Source organism: Eretmochelys imbricata, chromosome 12 (genome assembly GCF_965152235.1).
Source record: "Eretmochelys imbricata isolate rEreImb1 chromosome 12, rEreImb1.hap1, whole genome shotgun sequence".
NCBI classification, from domain to species: domain Eukaryota; kingdom Metazoa; phylum Chordata; order Testudines; family Cheloniidae; genus Eretmochelys; species Eretmochelys imbricata.
The window spans coordinates 1,563,121-1,580,657 of record NC_135583.1 but is presented as its reverse complement, the minus strand read 5'-3'; the positions used below and the strand labels follow the sequence as shown (position 1 = coordinate 1,580,657).

General features: G+C 49.4%; 2 protein-coding genes across 7 annotated transcripts in view; one reads left to right on the top strand and one right to left on the bottom strand.

Annotated features, from left to right (window-relative positions):
- The window catches only part of WDR59 (WD repeat domain 59), an 82,862-nt gene extending 74,480 nt beyond the window's left edge, over positions 1–8,382 (bottom strand). The window contains exon 1 of one of the 6 annotated variants that reach the window (XR_013347621.1): positions 8,111–8,379. Coding sequence is in view for 4 of the 6 variants with exons in the window: in XM_077830945.1 (XP_077687071.1) it covers positions 8,111–8,164 (54 nt within the window). In the remaining 2 variants the exon portion in view is untranslated. Of the gene's footprint in view, positions 1–8,110 lie in introns of all 6 variants that reach the window. The other 5 variants (XR_013347620.1, XM_077830945.1, XM_077830946.1 and 2 more) reach the window with 5 other exon arrangements.
- Positions 8,383–14,929: 6,547 nt separating this feature from the next.
- The window catches only part of ZNRF1 (zinc and ring finger 1), a 101,017-nt gene continuing 98,409 nt past the window's right edge, over positions 14,930–17,537 (top strand). Inside the window, exon 1 of the mRNA XM_077831371.1 lies at positions 14,930–15,708. Coding sequence (XP_077687497.1) covers positions 15,288–15,708 — 421 coding nt within the window. The 5' untranslated portion in view covers positions 14,930–15,287. The remainder of the gene's footprint in view (positions 15,709–17,537) is intronic.

The window sequence follows — 17,537 nt, the reverse complement described above, 5'->3', positions numbered from 1 at the left end:
CCAGCCCCACCCCAGAGTCTGCACCCCCTCCTGCACCCCAACCCCAATTCTGTGAGCATTCATGGCCCACCATACAATTTCTATCCCCGTCGGGCCAAAAAGTTTGACCACCGCTGCTCTAGATATTCCCCAGGAAATCCACTTGACACTTTGTATTACAAAAGCCCATTCTTGTCTGACACATTGTTCAAGATAGTCCTTTGAAACGCTAGGTCTCACATCTGTCACATCTCCCCCCTCGAGCAGTTACATGCAATCACGACCCACAATAATATATGAACTATTCATTTAATACAATGGACTCCAAAGATACTTAAACTTAATTAGTAAGGTCTCCCTAAGATATAACAGGAAATTGCCATCTCTATCACAATAGCTAGAATAGCTCCTTTTACGAAAAATGAAGAGGAAAATAGCTGAAGCCATTATTGACATAAGCGCTTTTGGTCTGATGAAGAACTAGTCAACTGGCAGGTATTTAATACAGCTAGCGTGGAGCAACCTTATGCTCTTGGTACTTTGTCCATCTTTCCCAGGAGATAGGAGAACGCCAATAATTCAAAGCTCAAGTCATCTTGTACAAAGGTTTTTAAAATAGGTTTAATCAGCTGTTCCTGTTTTAAAAAGTTCTTTGCAATTTAGTAACCATTCATATATGGTTGTAATTAACACTTTATGTATCGGTATACTGCATTTGTAGACAGTGAGTAAGTGTTGTTAGGACAAATTTCAATGCCATAAAACTTAATTACTGACGAGAACAGGACAAAGTGCCAGTATACAGTCTCACATCCTGGACGACCATTCTGTCAGCGTCACAAATGAGGTCACTTGATAGGAAGATGGCCGGTCCAGTATTACAGGTTCGAATCTGGGTGTAAAACTTCACTGTCAAATTCATTGCAGAGGTTTTGCATGCCAAGAACATGACCTTTCAGAATGCAGCTCTGAGCAAAACTAAGACAGATTTCCTCTAGACTAAATTCTCAGGTTACCTGCAATTGCTGCAATTAGCTTATTTAGATAGGTATGTTCAAACTATTGCATGTTTGAAAGGAATGCTTAGTCAACAGCACAGGCAGCATCCCCCACCCCCCAAACATCTTTACTGCTCTTCTATCTTCAGAAAGCACCTTCTCATACCCCCGAATGCTATCTGCTTTTGGATGTACCGTAACTATTGCTTTCCACTTTGCAGAAAGCAGACAGACTTGATTTTCCATGGTTGCACTATCTTTAGATTCAGTAAAGAGTCCTGTGGCAACTTATAGACTAACAGATGTATTGGAGCATAAACTATCTTTAAATTGTAAGCTCTTGGAGGGTAGAGACCAGTTACTTATTTAGCTTAGCTCACTGTCTTGCATGCTGAAAGCTAATCAGAAAAAAATTATTTTAACCCACCTTTGGGCTGCACTGACAGCTTGCCAAGAACCTATGGGCCACATCCATTTGGATCAAAGAGCACAGATTACAAGCTCCTTCAATTTCAGCGAGGAGATGTAGCCTGTAGACACTCCAGGTTTTAATCTGCTATACGGCTTTCTGCTAAGCGATACAGTATTGTAGGCTGTGGCCTGGAGTTTCCACAAGTAACGCTTTGGTATTAAACATCAGGTTGGCTGCAGTGAGGAGCTCTATGGGCTGTAAGTGCTGAGTGTTATTTGTCTGTAGATTGCTCTTTAGCATCTGTGTAATATTCATGTCACAGAGGCAGTGTGGATAGAACATAGATGAGATGCAGGCTGTCACTGGTCTGTAGGGTGACTCCAGAAAATCACTTCACCTCTGTGAACCTCAGCTTCCCCAGCTGTAAAATGGGGATAATGATACTGAGGATTGACTTTGTAAAACATTCGGAGATATACTGCCAAGAAGTGCTCTGTAAGAGCTAAGGAGTTATAGTGTTTTACCACATGCTGTGAGCAGAGCTCTCACACAGCCCTACCCATACAGATCCAAACCCAAACCATATGAGTATGTTCAGCGTTAGTGAAAGGTGCCAGCCTACCAGCCCTGGGGACTGAAGTCCTCTACTCCTAGAACTGGCAGTGCCAGTTCCTAAATCCACCAGTGGGCCTTGCTGCTGACCTGCAAGAAACAGCTCTAGGAGAAAGGAAGTAGGTTCAGCCTCCATAGTCTTTTTAATCCTCAGCTTCTCTATTAAGATTGACAACTGTCATGTTGAAATCTATCTGCAAGGAAGAGGACTGAGACCCCCGACTCATTTCACATAAACTGTCAAGTGGTAAGATTTGCTTTCTCCTGATCTGGACCAGATCTGAACAAGTGAACTAGAGGTGAATGTCTTCATCTCATTATCAATTCTCTGGAAGCAATTCTTCACCACGGCACCATGTTCATTTCTCAAAACTTGATCTCTTTAATACTTTGACTAGAGGAAGAGATGGAGGAATGCAAGATGCAAAACAAAGAAGGCTGTAGGCTGGATTCATTACACTGAAAACATTAACTCAACACCTTTGTTCCTAAAGAAGTAGTGTGACAGAGATGGTAATTTCCTGCAATATACTGCACAAACCTGACTGAATTAAGTTGGTCTGTCATTGTGGCCAGGGACTGCATGTAATTCCATGGGGAAGAGGGACCACAGCGCTAACAGGAGCTAAGAACAGGGGGGCTGGTTAGGTAAATTCCCTTCAGCTGTAACACCACCAGAGCAGCATCACCACTTGGGGAGGCTTGCATAGACAGGTTCAAACTGGATTCTCCATGGACCAACAGACAAAAAAAGGACTTCTGGTTAAACAGCCTGAGTTAAAACAGACTCAGGGCCTTCTTTCTGATCCTACAGATGAACAGGACCATCTGTCTCAGTGGAGAAGGGGCAGTCCTTTCTTGGAAGGACGTGGCCCAGTTTGTCGCCTTGTTCTGAGCAAAAGGGGTTATGAATTTGTAACCACAGAAATAATCCCTGGTGGGGTTTAAAGGACTGTTTACTGGCCAGACCACTTGTTGGAGTTGGGGTGATCTCTGGTACACTTATTGGCATGTGCAATATAGGCTCTTTTATTGTGTTAATATGTTTTCTCTGTAATGTTTTTACCTTAAGAATAAATGTGCTTGCTTAGAAAGAGCTGTGTGGTAACTTAACTGTGATAATTACACCGTTTTCTGTCTCCAAGACGAAGAGTAAAGCAGGCCCTGCTTAGGCATCCTGGCTTTACTTGGAAATTCACAGCTCAGGAGGGACAGAGGCACTAGTCTGCACCCAAAAGAGGTGACTGCTGGGGAGCTAGAAGCTAAAAGTGGGAACTCTTGCTGGACCACAGAGAGAGAATACAGGTGCAGTTGGGGATCGGTCCTGCTTTGAGCGGGGGGTTGGACTAGATGACCTCCGGAGGTCCCTTCCAACCCTGATATTCTATGAACTGTAACAGACAGAGCTACTGTGTTCAACTGTTGTTGCAATTGCTAGTGCTTCTTTTACGCATGTTTCCTTATGTGGTATATTTTAAAACATCTGCATTTGGATGCACTTGTAAGAGAGTTTCACTATAAGTAGTAGCTTCCAAAATATAAGTTTGCCTTCTTGTTTTCTTGAAGAGAGGGCCCCCAATTTTCTTCCACTCAAACCCAGTTGAACAATGTAGACTAGAGATAAACTGCCACAGAAAATAATTTAAATGTTGCTTTCACCAGCAACCCCAGCAGTAACAGAAACAGTAAATCAGCACGTCAGACATGGGTCTGTTCCCCAAGTGTTTTAAATGGGTTATGGCTAAATGAACAAGATATAATTTGCACATCAGATTTTAGATGATTAAGCTGGACAAAAATACTAGAACTCTGGGTATAGTCATTTTAATAAGAGGAATAAATATATGATCAGCAATTGAGCAAAAACAATAAAAAAGTTATTCTCAATTGATTAAGTGTATGCATTCAGCAAAACACGGGATGCTTAGCAACAAACTTCAATTTAAAATGCTCATTTTCTTGGCAACAGAGGTTATGAGTTTTTAAAAATATGTTGCTTAGCAGGCACAGAGCTATCTTGGCTGTTCAGATATTTGATAGTCACTACACTTTCACACAAGGATTTCAAGGAAATGAAGCCAAGAGGATTTCCTATCACGCTTATTGCCAGAGATCTTTCTGCTATTTTATTAAAAGAACCTTAAATGCAATAGACGTGCAGGACAGGAAAGCAGCCAGGTTTCTACGTATCAACTTGGTCATTCATTTCCATTCACCATGAATCTCTTTTGCAGATTGCAGCCATGCTTAGATCCCCATCACCTTGCAAGGGTTGTAGCTGTGATGGTCACTAACACTGAAACTAGCAGCAACTGTCCAGATTACCAAAATCCATTTCAGGAGAAAGAAACAGAAAATACTTTGACGGAGTCAGTCACTCACCTGGCAGTTAAGTAAAGGGGCGAGGCAGGCGAGCCAAGAGTTAAAAAATAAACCTAGGGTAAGCATGTTGAAAGAAGGGGAAAATGATACAAGTATGTCTTATCTGGTAGTTTGGAAGAAAACATAAAACCAAGGCCTTGAACACTTATGGTCATAAATGATTCCAAGGCATTTCTCAAAAAAATAGGCCTAACTCTGGGATCTTGCCCAAATCCTGGATTAAAGAGACACCAACACATTTAAAAATATATGCTGTAAACAAAATAATATTGCTAAAAGTACCAGGGGAACCCAATTTACTGCTCACATTTTTATTCAACTTTACTTTAATAAGAACTTGTTCTGAAAAAGTTAAAGGGATAGTCAACTTTAAAAGGTTTCTACAACTGAATTAAAAGTAGTTTCAGCTAATACACTCGCTACTGAGTATCCCTGCCAAACTTTGGGGTTTAGCAATTACATTTTATTTTTTAAACAAGAGAAGAACGAGGGGGGATTTGATAGCTGCTTTCAACTACCTGAAAGGGCTTCCAAAGAGGATGGATCTAGATTGTTCTCAGTGGTGGCAGATGACAGGACAAGGCGTAATGGTCTCTAGTTGCAGTGGGGGAGGTTTAGGTTGGATATTAGGAAAAACTTTTTCACTAGGAGGGTGGTGAAACACTGGAATGCGTTATCTAGCGAGGTGGTGGAATCTCCTTCTTTTGAGGGTTTTTAGGCCCATCTTGACAAAGCCCTGGCTTGGATGATTTAGTTGGGGATTGGTCCTGCTTTGAGCAGGGGTTGGACTAGATGACCTCCTGAGGTTCCTTCCAACCCTGATATTCTAGGATTCTCTCTCTCTCTACTGCTGCTTTAAGGCCTCACACAAACAATGGGGGAAAATGACTAATTTCAAAGGAAACTCTGAAAGTGACTATATAGCAAGTACCACCAAAAGAGAGAGAATTTTCTCTCTAATATTTTAATTACAGGCATCTCAGTTGTTAACTGTAACAACAACAGGTAAAAAAAATTCTTGATAGAAGTATGATTTTATACTTCAGTAAGGCTTTTGTTACTGTCTCATATGACTTCTCTTAAACAAACTAGAGAAATATAGCCTAGATGAACCTACTACAAGGTGGGTGCACATTATCAATGGTTCACAATCAAGCTAAAAGGATATAGCATGTGGGGTCCCACAGGGATCTGTCCTGAGTCCATTTTATTCAATATCTTCAAATATAATTTGGACAATGACATAGAAAGTACACTTATAAAGTTTGTGTATGATAACAAGCTGGGAGGGGTTGCAAGCACCTTGGAGGGCAGGATTAGAACTCAAAATGATCTTGACAAACTGGAGAAATGGTCTGAAATAAATAGGATGAAATTGAATGAGGACACAGATAAAGTACTTCACTTAGGAAGAAATAATCAATTCCACAAATACAAAATGGGAAATGACGGCCTAGGAAGGAGTATGCAGTGTTGTAGCCATGTCAGCCCAGGAGATTACAGACAATCTGAATGAAGTAATAGCTTTTATTGGACCAACTTTTGATGGCGAGAGAGAGCTCTTGAAAAGCCCTGTGTACTTTGAAAGTTTGCCCCACTTACCAACAGAGTTGGTCCAATAAAAAAAAAATATTACCTCACCCACCTTGTTTCTCTAGGAAGGAATATTGCAGAAAAAGATCTGGAGATTATAGTGGATCATAGACTAAATTCAGGTTTCAGAGTAACAGCCGTGTTAGTCTGTATTCGCAAAAAGAAAAGGAGGACTTGTGGCACCTTAGAGACTAACCAATTTATTTGAGCATGAACTTTCGTGAGCTACAGCTCACTTCATCCACGATATGCATCTGATGAAGTGAGCTGTAGCTCACGAAAGCTCATGCTCAAATAAATTGGTTAGTGTCTAAGGTGCCACAAGTACTCCTTTTCTTTTTGCATAGACTAAATGAGAGTCAACAATGTAACACGCTGCAAACAAAGTGATCGTTCTGGGATGTATTAGCAGAAGTGTTTTACACAAGACACAAGTAGCAATTACTCCATTCTAGGGAGCCCTGATAAGGCCTCAACTGGGAGTATTGTGTTCAGTTGTGGACACCACACTTTGAGAAAGATGTGGACAAATCAGAGAAGGTCCAGAGGAGAGCTAGAAAAATGACCTGTGAGGAAAGATTGAAAAAATTAGGTTTGTTAGTTTGGAATAGAGGTGACTGAGTGGGGACATGATAACAGCCTTCAACTATATAAAAGGCTGATATAAAGAGGAGGGTGAGAAATTGTTCTCTTTAGCCACGGAGGATGGGACAAGAAGTAACAGGCTTGAATTGCAGCAAGGGAGATTTAGTTAAACATTAGGGAAAAGTTCTTAACTGTCACAGAAGTTAAATGCTGGACCAAATTAACTAGAGAGGCTGTGGAATCTCTGTCATTGGAGGTTTTTAAGAACAGATTGGACAAACAACTGTCAGCGATGGTCTAGATTTGTTTCAGAGTAGCAGCCATGTTAGTCTGTATTTGCAAAAAGAAGAGGAGTACTTGTGGCACCTTAGAGACTAACCAATTTATTTGAGCATAAGCTGTTGTGAGCTACAGCTCACTTCATCGGATCCATCGATCTAGATTTGGTCCTGCCTCAGTGCAGGGGGCTGGACTTGATGACCTCATGTGGTCCCTTCCACTCCTGCATTTCTATGAGCTAGTCTACACTAGAAGTGCTACAACGGCACGGATGGAGCTGTGCCACTGTAGCATGTCTGGTGAAGATGTCCAAGCCGATGGGAGAGAGCTCCCCTGTCCACTTAATTACTCTACCTTTGCCAGAGGAGGTAGCTCTGGTTTTGTCTACACTGGCACTTTTGGCAATAAAACTTTTGTTGCTCAGGGGTGTAAAAAACCACACCCCTAAACAACAAAAGTTTTAACCACAAAAAGCACCAGTGTGGACAGTGCTTTGCTGGGGGGAGCCGCTTGCCCACCAGTGAAGCGATCGCCCCTGGTTGGGGGTGGTTTTATTTTGTCGCCAGGAGAGCTCCCTCCCAGCGACAAAGAGGGGCTACCCGGCACCTTCCCAGGGCAGGGCTGCAGCAGCACAGCCATGCCATTGTAAGGAGCGTGTCTCCAGCCGACGAAGCGCTGTCTACGCCCGGGGGGCTCCGGGGTGGCGTATTCACACCCCGAGCGACATCAGCGACGCCCAGGACGAGGCGGCGCAGACAAGGCAATGGCAGCATGCCTCCAAGCGGACAGTGTCCCTGCAGCTCCGACTGGGCATGGACTCTTCACTACCCGCCCCACATTTCTGCGCAGCGCTGTGGCTGTTAAATAGCTGTCCAGTGCCCTGCTCACCCCTGCAGACCCCTGAGCCGAGCCCTGTCCCTGCGGGACTGCAGTGCCCGGCGCTGGCAGGAGCAACGCCGCCACCGCGCTGCTGCGTGGCTCCCCAGAAGCGGCTGCATCGCGGCGCTGGGCGCAGGGCCCTGCCCAGGCAGCAGCCCGCCCCACCCGCAGGGGGCTGGGAGAGGCGCCCCCCGGCGCGAGGGCTGGGCGGGAGGATCCGAGCCCTGGCGGGGCCCGTGCGCCGGGGAGCGCCGCAGGCGGGCTCCCCCTCGGCCCCAGCGCCATGGGAGGGGGGAAAGCAGGGCGCTCCCCACACGGACCGGGGGCGGGGGGGGGGGGGCGCGGAGGCCGTGGCGCATGCGCTCTCCCGCAGGCTGCGGGGGCTTGTTACCTGCGAGTCCCGGAACTCCACCACCACATTCTCGCTGCTCCAGCGTGCCGCCATCTTCAGCCGCCCCGCGCGACGCCGCCGAGGCGAACGGCATTGGAGACGCGACTGCGCACGCCCCCGGCCGGAAGCGCAAGGGCTGCTGGGAGATGTAGTCCCGGTGTCCCAAGGCAGGACTCAGAGAAGCGTTCGCGCAGCCGGGCTCCTCCCCCACAGCCTGTGCGCTCAAGGCGCGTGGCCGCTCCTAGCAGGGAGCGCTCCGGCCGTGAGCGTCACGGGATCCCATGACTCCTGGAGCTGGGGCTTTAAGAAAAAACACCAACTATTGGGAGACCCGCACTCAGAGCACAAGTTGTCACCCCTCTCTAGCTCTCTCTGCGTGTAATCATCTTCCCCAGGGCCTTGTACTGCATTGCTGAGCTCATGAAAGGAGCAGCGAGGCAGTTTTCTTCAGTTACCTAAATATTTTCTTCTTTAGGTATTTTTTTGCCATTGGTTAAGAGGCTATTGGTTGGTAGGTTAGGCCCTGAATTTAGGTACTGTAAAAATTATTAAAATAAAAAATGTTGACAAAAGCTGGTATTTACAAAATTGCTTTAATGGGATTAAAAATAAAAATAGTTTTGTGTTTGGGTTTCAACATTACCTTACAATGGTCCCAAACCTGCTAACACTTGGATGCATGCTTCATTTTGCTTAAATTAGTAGTCCCACTAAAATTAATAAAACTGCTCACAGCCCTGATCTTGTAAAAATGTCTATGTGCGTGTACTTAACTTTACTACCATGAGTAGGTCCATTGAAGTTAATGGGATTACTCATACAGTAGAACCTCAGAGTTACAAACACCAGAGTTATGAACTGAGCAGTCAACTACACACCTCATTTGGAACCGGAAGTACACAATCAGGTAGCAGCACAGAAAACAACTACAAAAAAGCAAATACAGTACAGTACCGTGTTAAACTTAAGTTAAAAAATGTTTTGAAAAGGGAAGGAAACTGTTTCTGTGCTTGTTTCATTTAAATTAATACGGCTAAAAGCAGCATTTTCTTCTGCAAATAAAATTTCAAAGCTGTTTCAATGTTCAGTTGTAAACTGTTGAAAAGTTTCAGAGTAACAGCCGTGTTAGTCTGTATTCGCAAAAAGAAAAGGAGTACTTGTGGCACCTTAGAGACTAACCAATTTATTTGAGCATAAGCTTTCGTGAGCTACAAGTCACTTCATCTGATGCATACTGTGGAAAGTATAGAAGATCTTTTTATACACACAAAGCATGAAAAAATGGGTGTTTACCACTACAAAAGGTTTTCTCTCCCCCCACCCCACTCTCCTGCTGGTAATAGCTTATCTAAAGTGATTACTCTCCTTACAATGTGTATGATAATCAAGTTGAAACTGTTGAAAGAACAACCATAATGTTTTGTTCAGAGTTACGAACAGCTTCCATTCCCGAGGTATTCGTAACTCTGATATTTTACTGTAATAGTAAAGTTAAGCATGTGTTTAAATGTTTGCAGGACTGGGGCCAACGTTTGCAACTGCAATGCTGAAGATTTATTCTATATGAGAACCTGAAAGTGAAACTAACTAGGAAATAACTTCAAATAAAATTGAGTAGTCTATTTTCATAGTGGAAGCCAAGTAAAATGCAAAAACTAACCAAAAAATAAAAATACTGAAAAGTAAATAAGGTTGTAACAATTATTTGGTGTTAATATTCTAAAATGGTCCTACTAGTGCTAATTTGGGATTTTTTCAATCTAGCCCTGTTGCACATAAGGAATCTGAGAAAGGTAAAATTATTTCACTCAATCATACCATATCAAATCACCAAGTCACTGCTTTTTTTTTTTCCTGGTTGTGTGTCACAATCTGAGGCCCCAAATTCTGCAATGAGATGTATAGTAAGACCTCTACATCCACATGGCACCCTACTGACAATTGCACAATCAGTGACAAAGGGAGGACATGACAAAAATCTACAAATACTTGAATGGTGTAGGTGACAGGAAGGGAGAGGAATTATTTCAAGTACTACAAAGAACATAAGACCTAAGAGTAATAATGGGATGAATTCAAATAGAAACTTTCTGGCTGACTATCAAGAAAAACTTCCTTACAATAAAATCTATTAGAATCTCCAGCAGAGTGGTGGAAGTGCACAAGGACAGGACATTTTTACAATGGTCTGGATGCATTATTATTTTAATTAAGACCTGACACAGTGTGCTTTGTGGGTGCATGACACAAAATACAGACAAACAGCAAATACAGACAAATACAGCAAACAGGAAAACATCAAAAAAGAGCTCTCCGACCTGGAGACTCTCATAAATAACCAACCTTCCATACAAATGGACTTTGCTAAAATAAGACAGGAGATCTACATTACACACTTCACCTCCCTACAAAGGAAAAAGGACTGTAAGCTGTTTAAAATCCTACCTGCCACATGTGGCCACAACAGTGGTACCCCAAACTCACCCAGCAATATCGTCAATCTATCCAGATACACACTCAGCCCAGCAGAAGAGTCTGTCCTATCTCGGGGACTCTCTTTTTGCCCCACCACCCCCACAAACATGATACAGTTCTGGGGTGATTTGGAAGCCTACTTTAGCCATCTCTGACTCAAAGAATACTTTCAAGATAACACTGAACAGCGCACTGATACACAGATACCCTCCCACCAACAGCACAAGAAGAACTCCACATGGACTCCTCCTGAGGGTCGAACTGACAGTCTGGACCTATACATACAATGCTTCCGCTGACGTGCACTGGCAGAAATAGTGGAAAAACAACAATGCTTGCCTCATAACCTAAGTCATGCAGAACGCAATGCCATCCACAGCCTCAGAAACAACCCTGACATTATAATCAAAGAGGCTGATAAAGGAGGTGCTGTTGTCATTATGAATGGGTCTGACTACCAAAAGGAGGCTGCCAGACAACTCTCCAATACCAAAGTCTACAGGCCACTTTCCTCAGATCCCACTGAGGAATACGCAAGAAACTGCACCATCTACTCAGGACACTCCCTACACTAACACAGGAACAAATCAACATACCCTTAGAGCCCCGACTGGGGTTATTCTATCTACTACCCAAGATCCACAAACCCGGAAATCCTGGACGCCCCATCATCTCAGGCATTGGCACTCTCACTGAAGGATTGTCCAGATATGTGGACTCTCTACTCAGACCCTACACCACCAGCACTCCCAGCTATCTCCGTGACACCACTGATTTCCTGAGAAAACTACAATGCATTGGTGATCTTCCAGAAAACACTATCCTAGCCACCATGGATGTAGAGGCTCTCTACACAAACATCCCACACGCAGATGGAATACAAGCTGTCAGGAACAGTATCCCTGATGATGCCACAGCACAACTGGTTGCTGAGCTCTGTGACTTTATCCTCACGCACAATTATTTCAAATTTGGTGACAATATATACCTCCAGACCAGTGGCACCTCTATGGTCACCCGCATGGCCCCACAATATGCCAACATTTTTATGGCTGACCTGGAACAACGCTTCCTCAGTTCTTGTCCACTCACGCCCCTTCTCTACCTACGCTACACTGATGACATCTTCATCATCTGGACCCATGGGAAGGAAACCCTGGAAGAATTCCACCACGATTTCAACAGTTTCCACCCCACCATCAACCTCAGCCTAGACCAATTTACATGGGAGGTCCACTTCCTAGACACCACGGTGCAAATAAGTGATAGTCACATTAACACCACCCTATACCAAAAACCCACCGACCGCTATGCCTACCTTCATACCTCCAGCTTCCATCCCAGACACACCACATGATCCATTGTCTATAGCCAAGCGCTGAGGTACAACCGCATTTGCTCCAACCCCTCAGACAGAGACCAACACCTACAAGATCTTCACCAAGCATTCTCAAAACTACGATACCCGCACGAGGAAATAAGGAAACAGATCAACAGAGCCAGATGTGTACCAGAAGCCTCCTGCTTTGAGACAAGCCCAAGAAAGAAACCAACAGAACTCCACTGGCCATCACATACAGTCCTCAGCTAAAACCTCTCGAACCCATCATCAGTGATCTACAACCCATCCTGGACAACAATGCCTCACTTTCACAGGCCTTAGGAGGCAGGCCAGTCCTCGCCCACAGACAACCTGCCAACCTGAAGCATATTCTCACCAGCAATGACATACCGCACCATAGTAACTCTAACTCAGGAACCAATCAATGCAACAAACCTCGATGCCAACTCTGCCCACATATCTACACCAGCGACACCATCACAGGACCTAACCAGATCAGCCACACCGTCACCGGTTCATTCACCTGCACGTCCACCAATGTAATCTACGCCATCATGTGCCAGCAATGCCCTTCTGCTATGCACATTGGCCAAACCGGACAGTCCCTACATAAAAGGATAAATGGACACAAATCAGATATTAGGAATGCAATATACAAAAACCTGTAGGAGAACACTTCAACCTCCCTGGACACACACTAGCAGATTTAAAGGCAGCTATCCTGCAGCAAAAAATCTTCAGGACCAGACTTCAAAGAGAAACTGCTGAGCTTCAGTTCATTTGCAAATTTGTCACCATCAGCTTGGGATTAAACAAAGACTGTGACTGGCTCGCCAACTACAAAAGCAGTTTCTCCTGCCTTGGTGTTCACAGCTTAACTACTAGAAGAGGGCCTCATCCTCCCTGACTGAACTAACCTCCTTATCCCTCGCCTGATTCTTGCTTGCATATTTATACCTGCCTCTGGAAATTTCCACTACATGCATCTGAAGAAGCGGGTATTCACCCACAAAAGCTTATGCTCCAATACGTCTGTTAGTCTATAAGGTGCCTCAGGACTCTTTGCCGCAAAATACAGTCAGTCTCTGCTCCAAAAATCTGCAAAGTTATGCATGTGTATTTGCATAAATGTAATCACACCAGCAGTTCCACTGAAGTCAATGAACCAGGTCACTCACATGAGTAAAGCCACTCATTTGTCTGTGCTTCAGCTTCCCAACTTTAAAATGGAGATATTAATCTTTCCTTTGTCTGTCTTGCCTGTTTGAATGCTGTAAGCATTTTGGGACAGGAACTGCCTCGTATTATGTGTCTGTACCATGCCTAGCACAATGGATCCCTATCTCTGCCATGGGCTCTAGGCAATAGTGTGAAATTAATAATAAACTGAAATCTATGGTGCAACCTTAACTATGGACCCCGGACTGTTCCGCCATGAGAGCACACCGCCAGCGCTTCACACACCATTATAACCAGCAGCAGAGGCTTGCGGCTGCCCCAGAGCCCAGCCCCGCACACCCCCAGCGCCCAGCCCTGTCCGCGCACCCGCAGAGCCTAGCCCCGTCCCTCCCCAGCGCCCAGCCCCGCGCACCCCCAGCGCCCAGCCCCATCCCTCCCCAGCGCCCAGCCCCGCGCACCCCCAGCGCCCAGCCCCGCGCACCCCCAGCGCCCAGCCCCGTCTGCCCATCCCCAGCGCCCAGCCCCGTCCATCCCCAGCGCCCAGCCCCGCCCGCCCCCAACCCCGTCTGCTCATCCCCAGCCACCAGCCCCGAGCACCCCCAGCGCCCAGCCCCGCGCACCCCCAGCGCCCAGCCCCGCGCACCCCCAGCGCCCAGCCCCGTCTGCCCATCCCCAGCGCCCAGCCCCGTCCATCCCCAGCCCCGTCCGCCCCCAGCGCCCAGCCCCATGCGCCCCCAGCGTCCAGCCCTGTCCGCGCACCCCCAGCACCCAGCCCTGTCCACGCACCCCCAGAGCCCAGCCCTGTCCGCCCATCCCCAGCGCCCAGCCCCATCCATTCCCAGCGCCCGGCCCCATCCATTCCCAGCGCCCAGCCCCGTCCGCCCAGCATCCAGCGCCCAGCCCTGCGCATCCCCAGCGCCCATCCCCGTGCACCCCCAGCGTCCAGCCCTGTCCGCCCATCCCCAGCGCCCGGCCCCATCCATTCCCAGCGCCCGGCCCTGTCCGCCCATCCCCAGCACCCGGCCCCGTCCGCCCAGCATCCAGCGCCCGGCCCCGACCGCCCCCAGTGCCCAGCCCCGTGCACCCACAGCGCCCAGCCCTGTCCGCCCAGCGCCCAGCGCCCGGCCCCATCCGCCCCCAGCGCCCAGCCCCGTCCGCGCACCCCCAGCACCCAGCGTCCAGCCCCACGCACCCCCAGCACCCAGCCCCGTCCGCGCACCCCCAGCACCCAGCGTCCAGCCCCACGCACCCCCAGCGCCCAGCCCCGTCCGCCCAGCGCCCAGCGCCCGGCCCCATCCGCCCCCAGCGCCCAGCCCCGTCCGCGCACCCCCAGCACCCAGCGTCCAGCCCCACGCACCCCCAGCGCCCAGCCCCGTCCGCGCACCCCCAGCACCCAGCGTCCAGCCCCACGCACCCCCAGCGCCCAGCCCCGTCCGCCCAGCGCCCAGCGCCCGGCCCCGAGGCTGTGCGCCGCTTTGATGGTGACTCGAAGCGTGCGCCCGAGGCGGGCTTTCGGGCAGGGTCTGGAAGCAGGGGCAGGTCCCCGCTGCCGGGGAAGGTGGGGCCGCGCCCCCCCGAGAGCGCATCTCTAACCCCCCCTCGCGCCCCGGCCCGCCCCCCGCGCCGAAGGCGCCGAGCCGGCGATGGGGGCTGGCAGTGAGGGGGTTAATGCGGGCTGCGGGGGCGGAGGGAGGCGGGCGCATGCGTCCTGGCAGCCTCTATTGTCTCGCTGCCCCAGCCGCGAGGCGCCGCTGGAGAGAGCGGCCCGGGGCGGAGGCGAGAGAGCGGGCGGCCGGGCGAGGGGCCGGGCTGGGCGGCGGGAGGCCCCGCTCCACGGGCAAGGCCCCCTGCGGGGCTGAGCGGGCCGGAGGCTGAGCCAGCCTCGCTGCGGGAGTGCGCGCAGATCGTCCCGGCGGCGGCTAGCCGCCAGGCGGGCGGGCGGGCCTTGCCTGCTGTCTCCCCTTCCTCCCGCCGCGGCTGTGGGCGAGCGGCCGGGGCCTCTCGGCACTTGGCGGGGACATGCCGCAGGCGCGGATGAATTTTAATTCCTAGTTTGCCGTCGCCGCCTCCTCCCTTTTCGTCAGCCTCCCCTCCCCCGCCGAGGGGTGTCCGCAGGGGCTCGGGGCCGAGCGCCCTCCTTCGGGCGGCGCGGAGCGGCAGCAGGCCGGGCCGGGCCCGCCGATGGGCGGCAAGCAGAGCACCGCGGCCCGCTCGCGGGGGCCCTTCCCGGGGGTCTCCACCGACGACAGCGCCGTGCCCCCGCCCGGGGGGCCGCCCCACTTCGGGCACTACCGGGCCGGCGGCGGCGCCATGGGGCTGCGCAGCCGCTCCGTCAGCTCGGTGGCGGGCATGGGCATGGACCCGAGCGCGGCCGGCGGGGTCCCCTTCGGCCTGTACGCCGCGGCGGCCCGGGCGGCGGGCGACCCCGAGCGGGCCCCGGGCGGCGGCGCGGGCGCAGACTCCGCCTACGCCCCTGGTGACGGTTACCAGGAGACCGGAGGCGGTCGCCATGGAGACGGGATGCTGTACCTGGGCCCGCGAGCCTCGCTCGCCGACGCGCTGCCCCTGCACATCGCGCCCCGCTGGTTCAGCGCGCACAGCGGTGAGTCCCGGGGGCGCGGGGCGCGGCCGGGCTGGGTTCGGGATCGGGCTTCGCACGGGGCAGGCCGCCGGTCTCCTCCTGCCTCGGCGCGGGAAGCCGGAAGGGGGCTTGGGCAGTTGACTGTCGGGCTTGTGTAAGGAAACGCGGGATCCGCTGGAGCTCACTGGGGGCCCGAGGGGCACACTGGCCTGAGCTGGAAAGGAGCAGGTTGCAGCCATGTTCTTTAATTCGGAGAGATTGGGCCCTAGGGGCTCTCCCCAAAGGGGATGATCTGGTTGCCTAGGTTATAGAACTGCACGTGGGCCACACCTGACTCAAGGCAATGCCTGCCCTTTACCTTCCTAGAGTGCCTGGTGTAAGAGTTGAGGCTGGCATTAACTCTTGTGGTCTGTCTCATGGCAGGAGAAAGGGGGAGGCTTCCTAGAGAGAGGATATTGTTCTGCCTTCTAGATGTGTCAAGTGTGGGTCTAGCAACTTCGACAAAAGTGGGCTGAGGCAGGTGTAAAGTCACTACAGTTTAAGCCATTGGCTTGGAAGGACTGAGCCGGGTTTTGGTATCGTATGTGAAAGGGGGTTGATTACAGTTCTTATTGTCCAGATGTCCTCAGACAAGAGGAAGGAGAAGAGGGGATCAGGGGAACCTTGGGAAAACGAGAAGTAGGAATTTCTCATTTCCTCTGAGAAGAGGCCAAAGGGGGTTTCCTATCCAACCATCTGGTATGGTTATGATGCCCTGGAGCAACTGGAATGAGAGAGGCAATGGCTTGTCTGGCTTACTTGACTAGACTGGGAAGCCAGTTTGGCACCACTACGGGAAATTTGCTAGGCTGAGGGAAGGGAGGAAGCTCCCTCCCCCATGCCTGACCTCCACTCTTGAACCATTCCATTGGCTGGGCTGGATGGAAAGAACCTGGCTCTTCCAGTGGGATTGTTACTGGCCTGGGACAGGGGAAGAGGTGGGAGCCCTCCCTGCTATGAAGTCATTTCAGGGATGTTGTCGTTTCCTGGAACAATCTGGGACTTCTCTCCCCCTCCGCCCCCTTCCTGAATATTGTAAATGTTCTTGTTATGTGACATGGTTCTGGGAATCTCAGTACATCTTGGGGGAAATGCCTCATTTCAAGAGGGGCTTGAGACTAGGGAGCAAAACCTAGTAGAGGGGAATTGAGTACAAAGCAAGACTCACAGGACTTGCTTCCCACTCCTCCCAATCCATAGGGGTTGCTGCAGCCACTCAGATGGATGCTGTCTGGTGTCCTGAGTTAAATCCTAGATTGTGGAGTGCCACAAGCACAGTTACTGCTTTTTACTGCCTGCCTGATTATCTGGGTTAAGTCTAGTGGCTGGAGCACAGGATTGGGAGTTAAGACTCCTGGGGTCTATTCCTAGCTGTCTTGATGTATGACCTTGTGCAAGACACGTTATCTGTGTCTACCTCAGTTTCCATCTCTCTTCTTAAAAAGAAGATACTTCTGTAAGGCATTTTGTGAAAATGCCTGAAAGGTGCTATAGAAATGCAAAGTATCATTCTTGCAGTAGAATCTCACTGATTTGCACCTCCCAGCAAAGGTTTTATTAGATGGCACTGTAGGCCTTTTATTCCTAAGGCTTCATTATGCAGAATATACAGAGAATGCTATCAAGAATACTGTAGTATGTGATGGCACTAGTTCAATTAGAGCTAAGCTACCATTCTCAGCCTCTCTCTGCGAGGCAGAATCTGAATTTTTGAAATGTTTTCTCGCTTCCTAGCTAATTTGGAAAATGAATTTAAAAAAACCTCCTGGGTCTCCCAGTCGTTAGTGTGAATTAGTGAAGGTTTGTGCTTT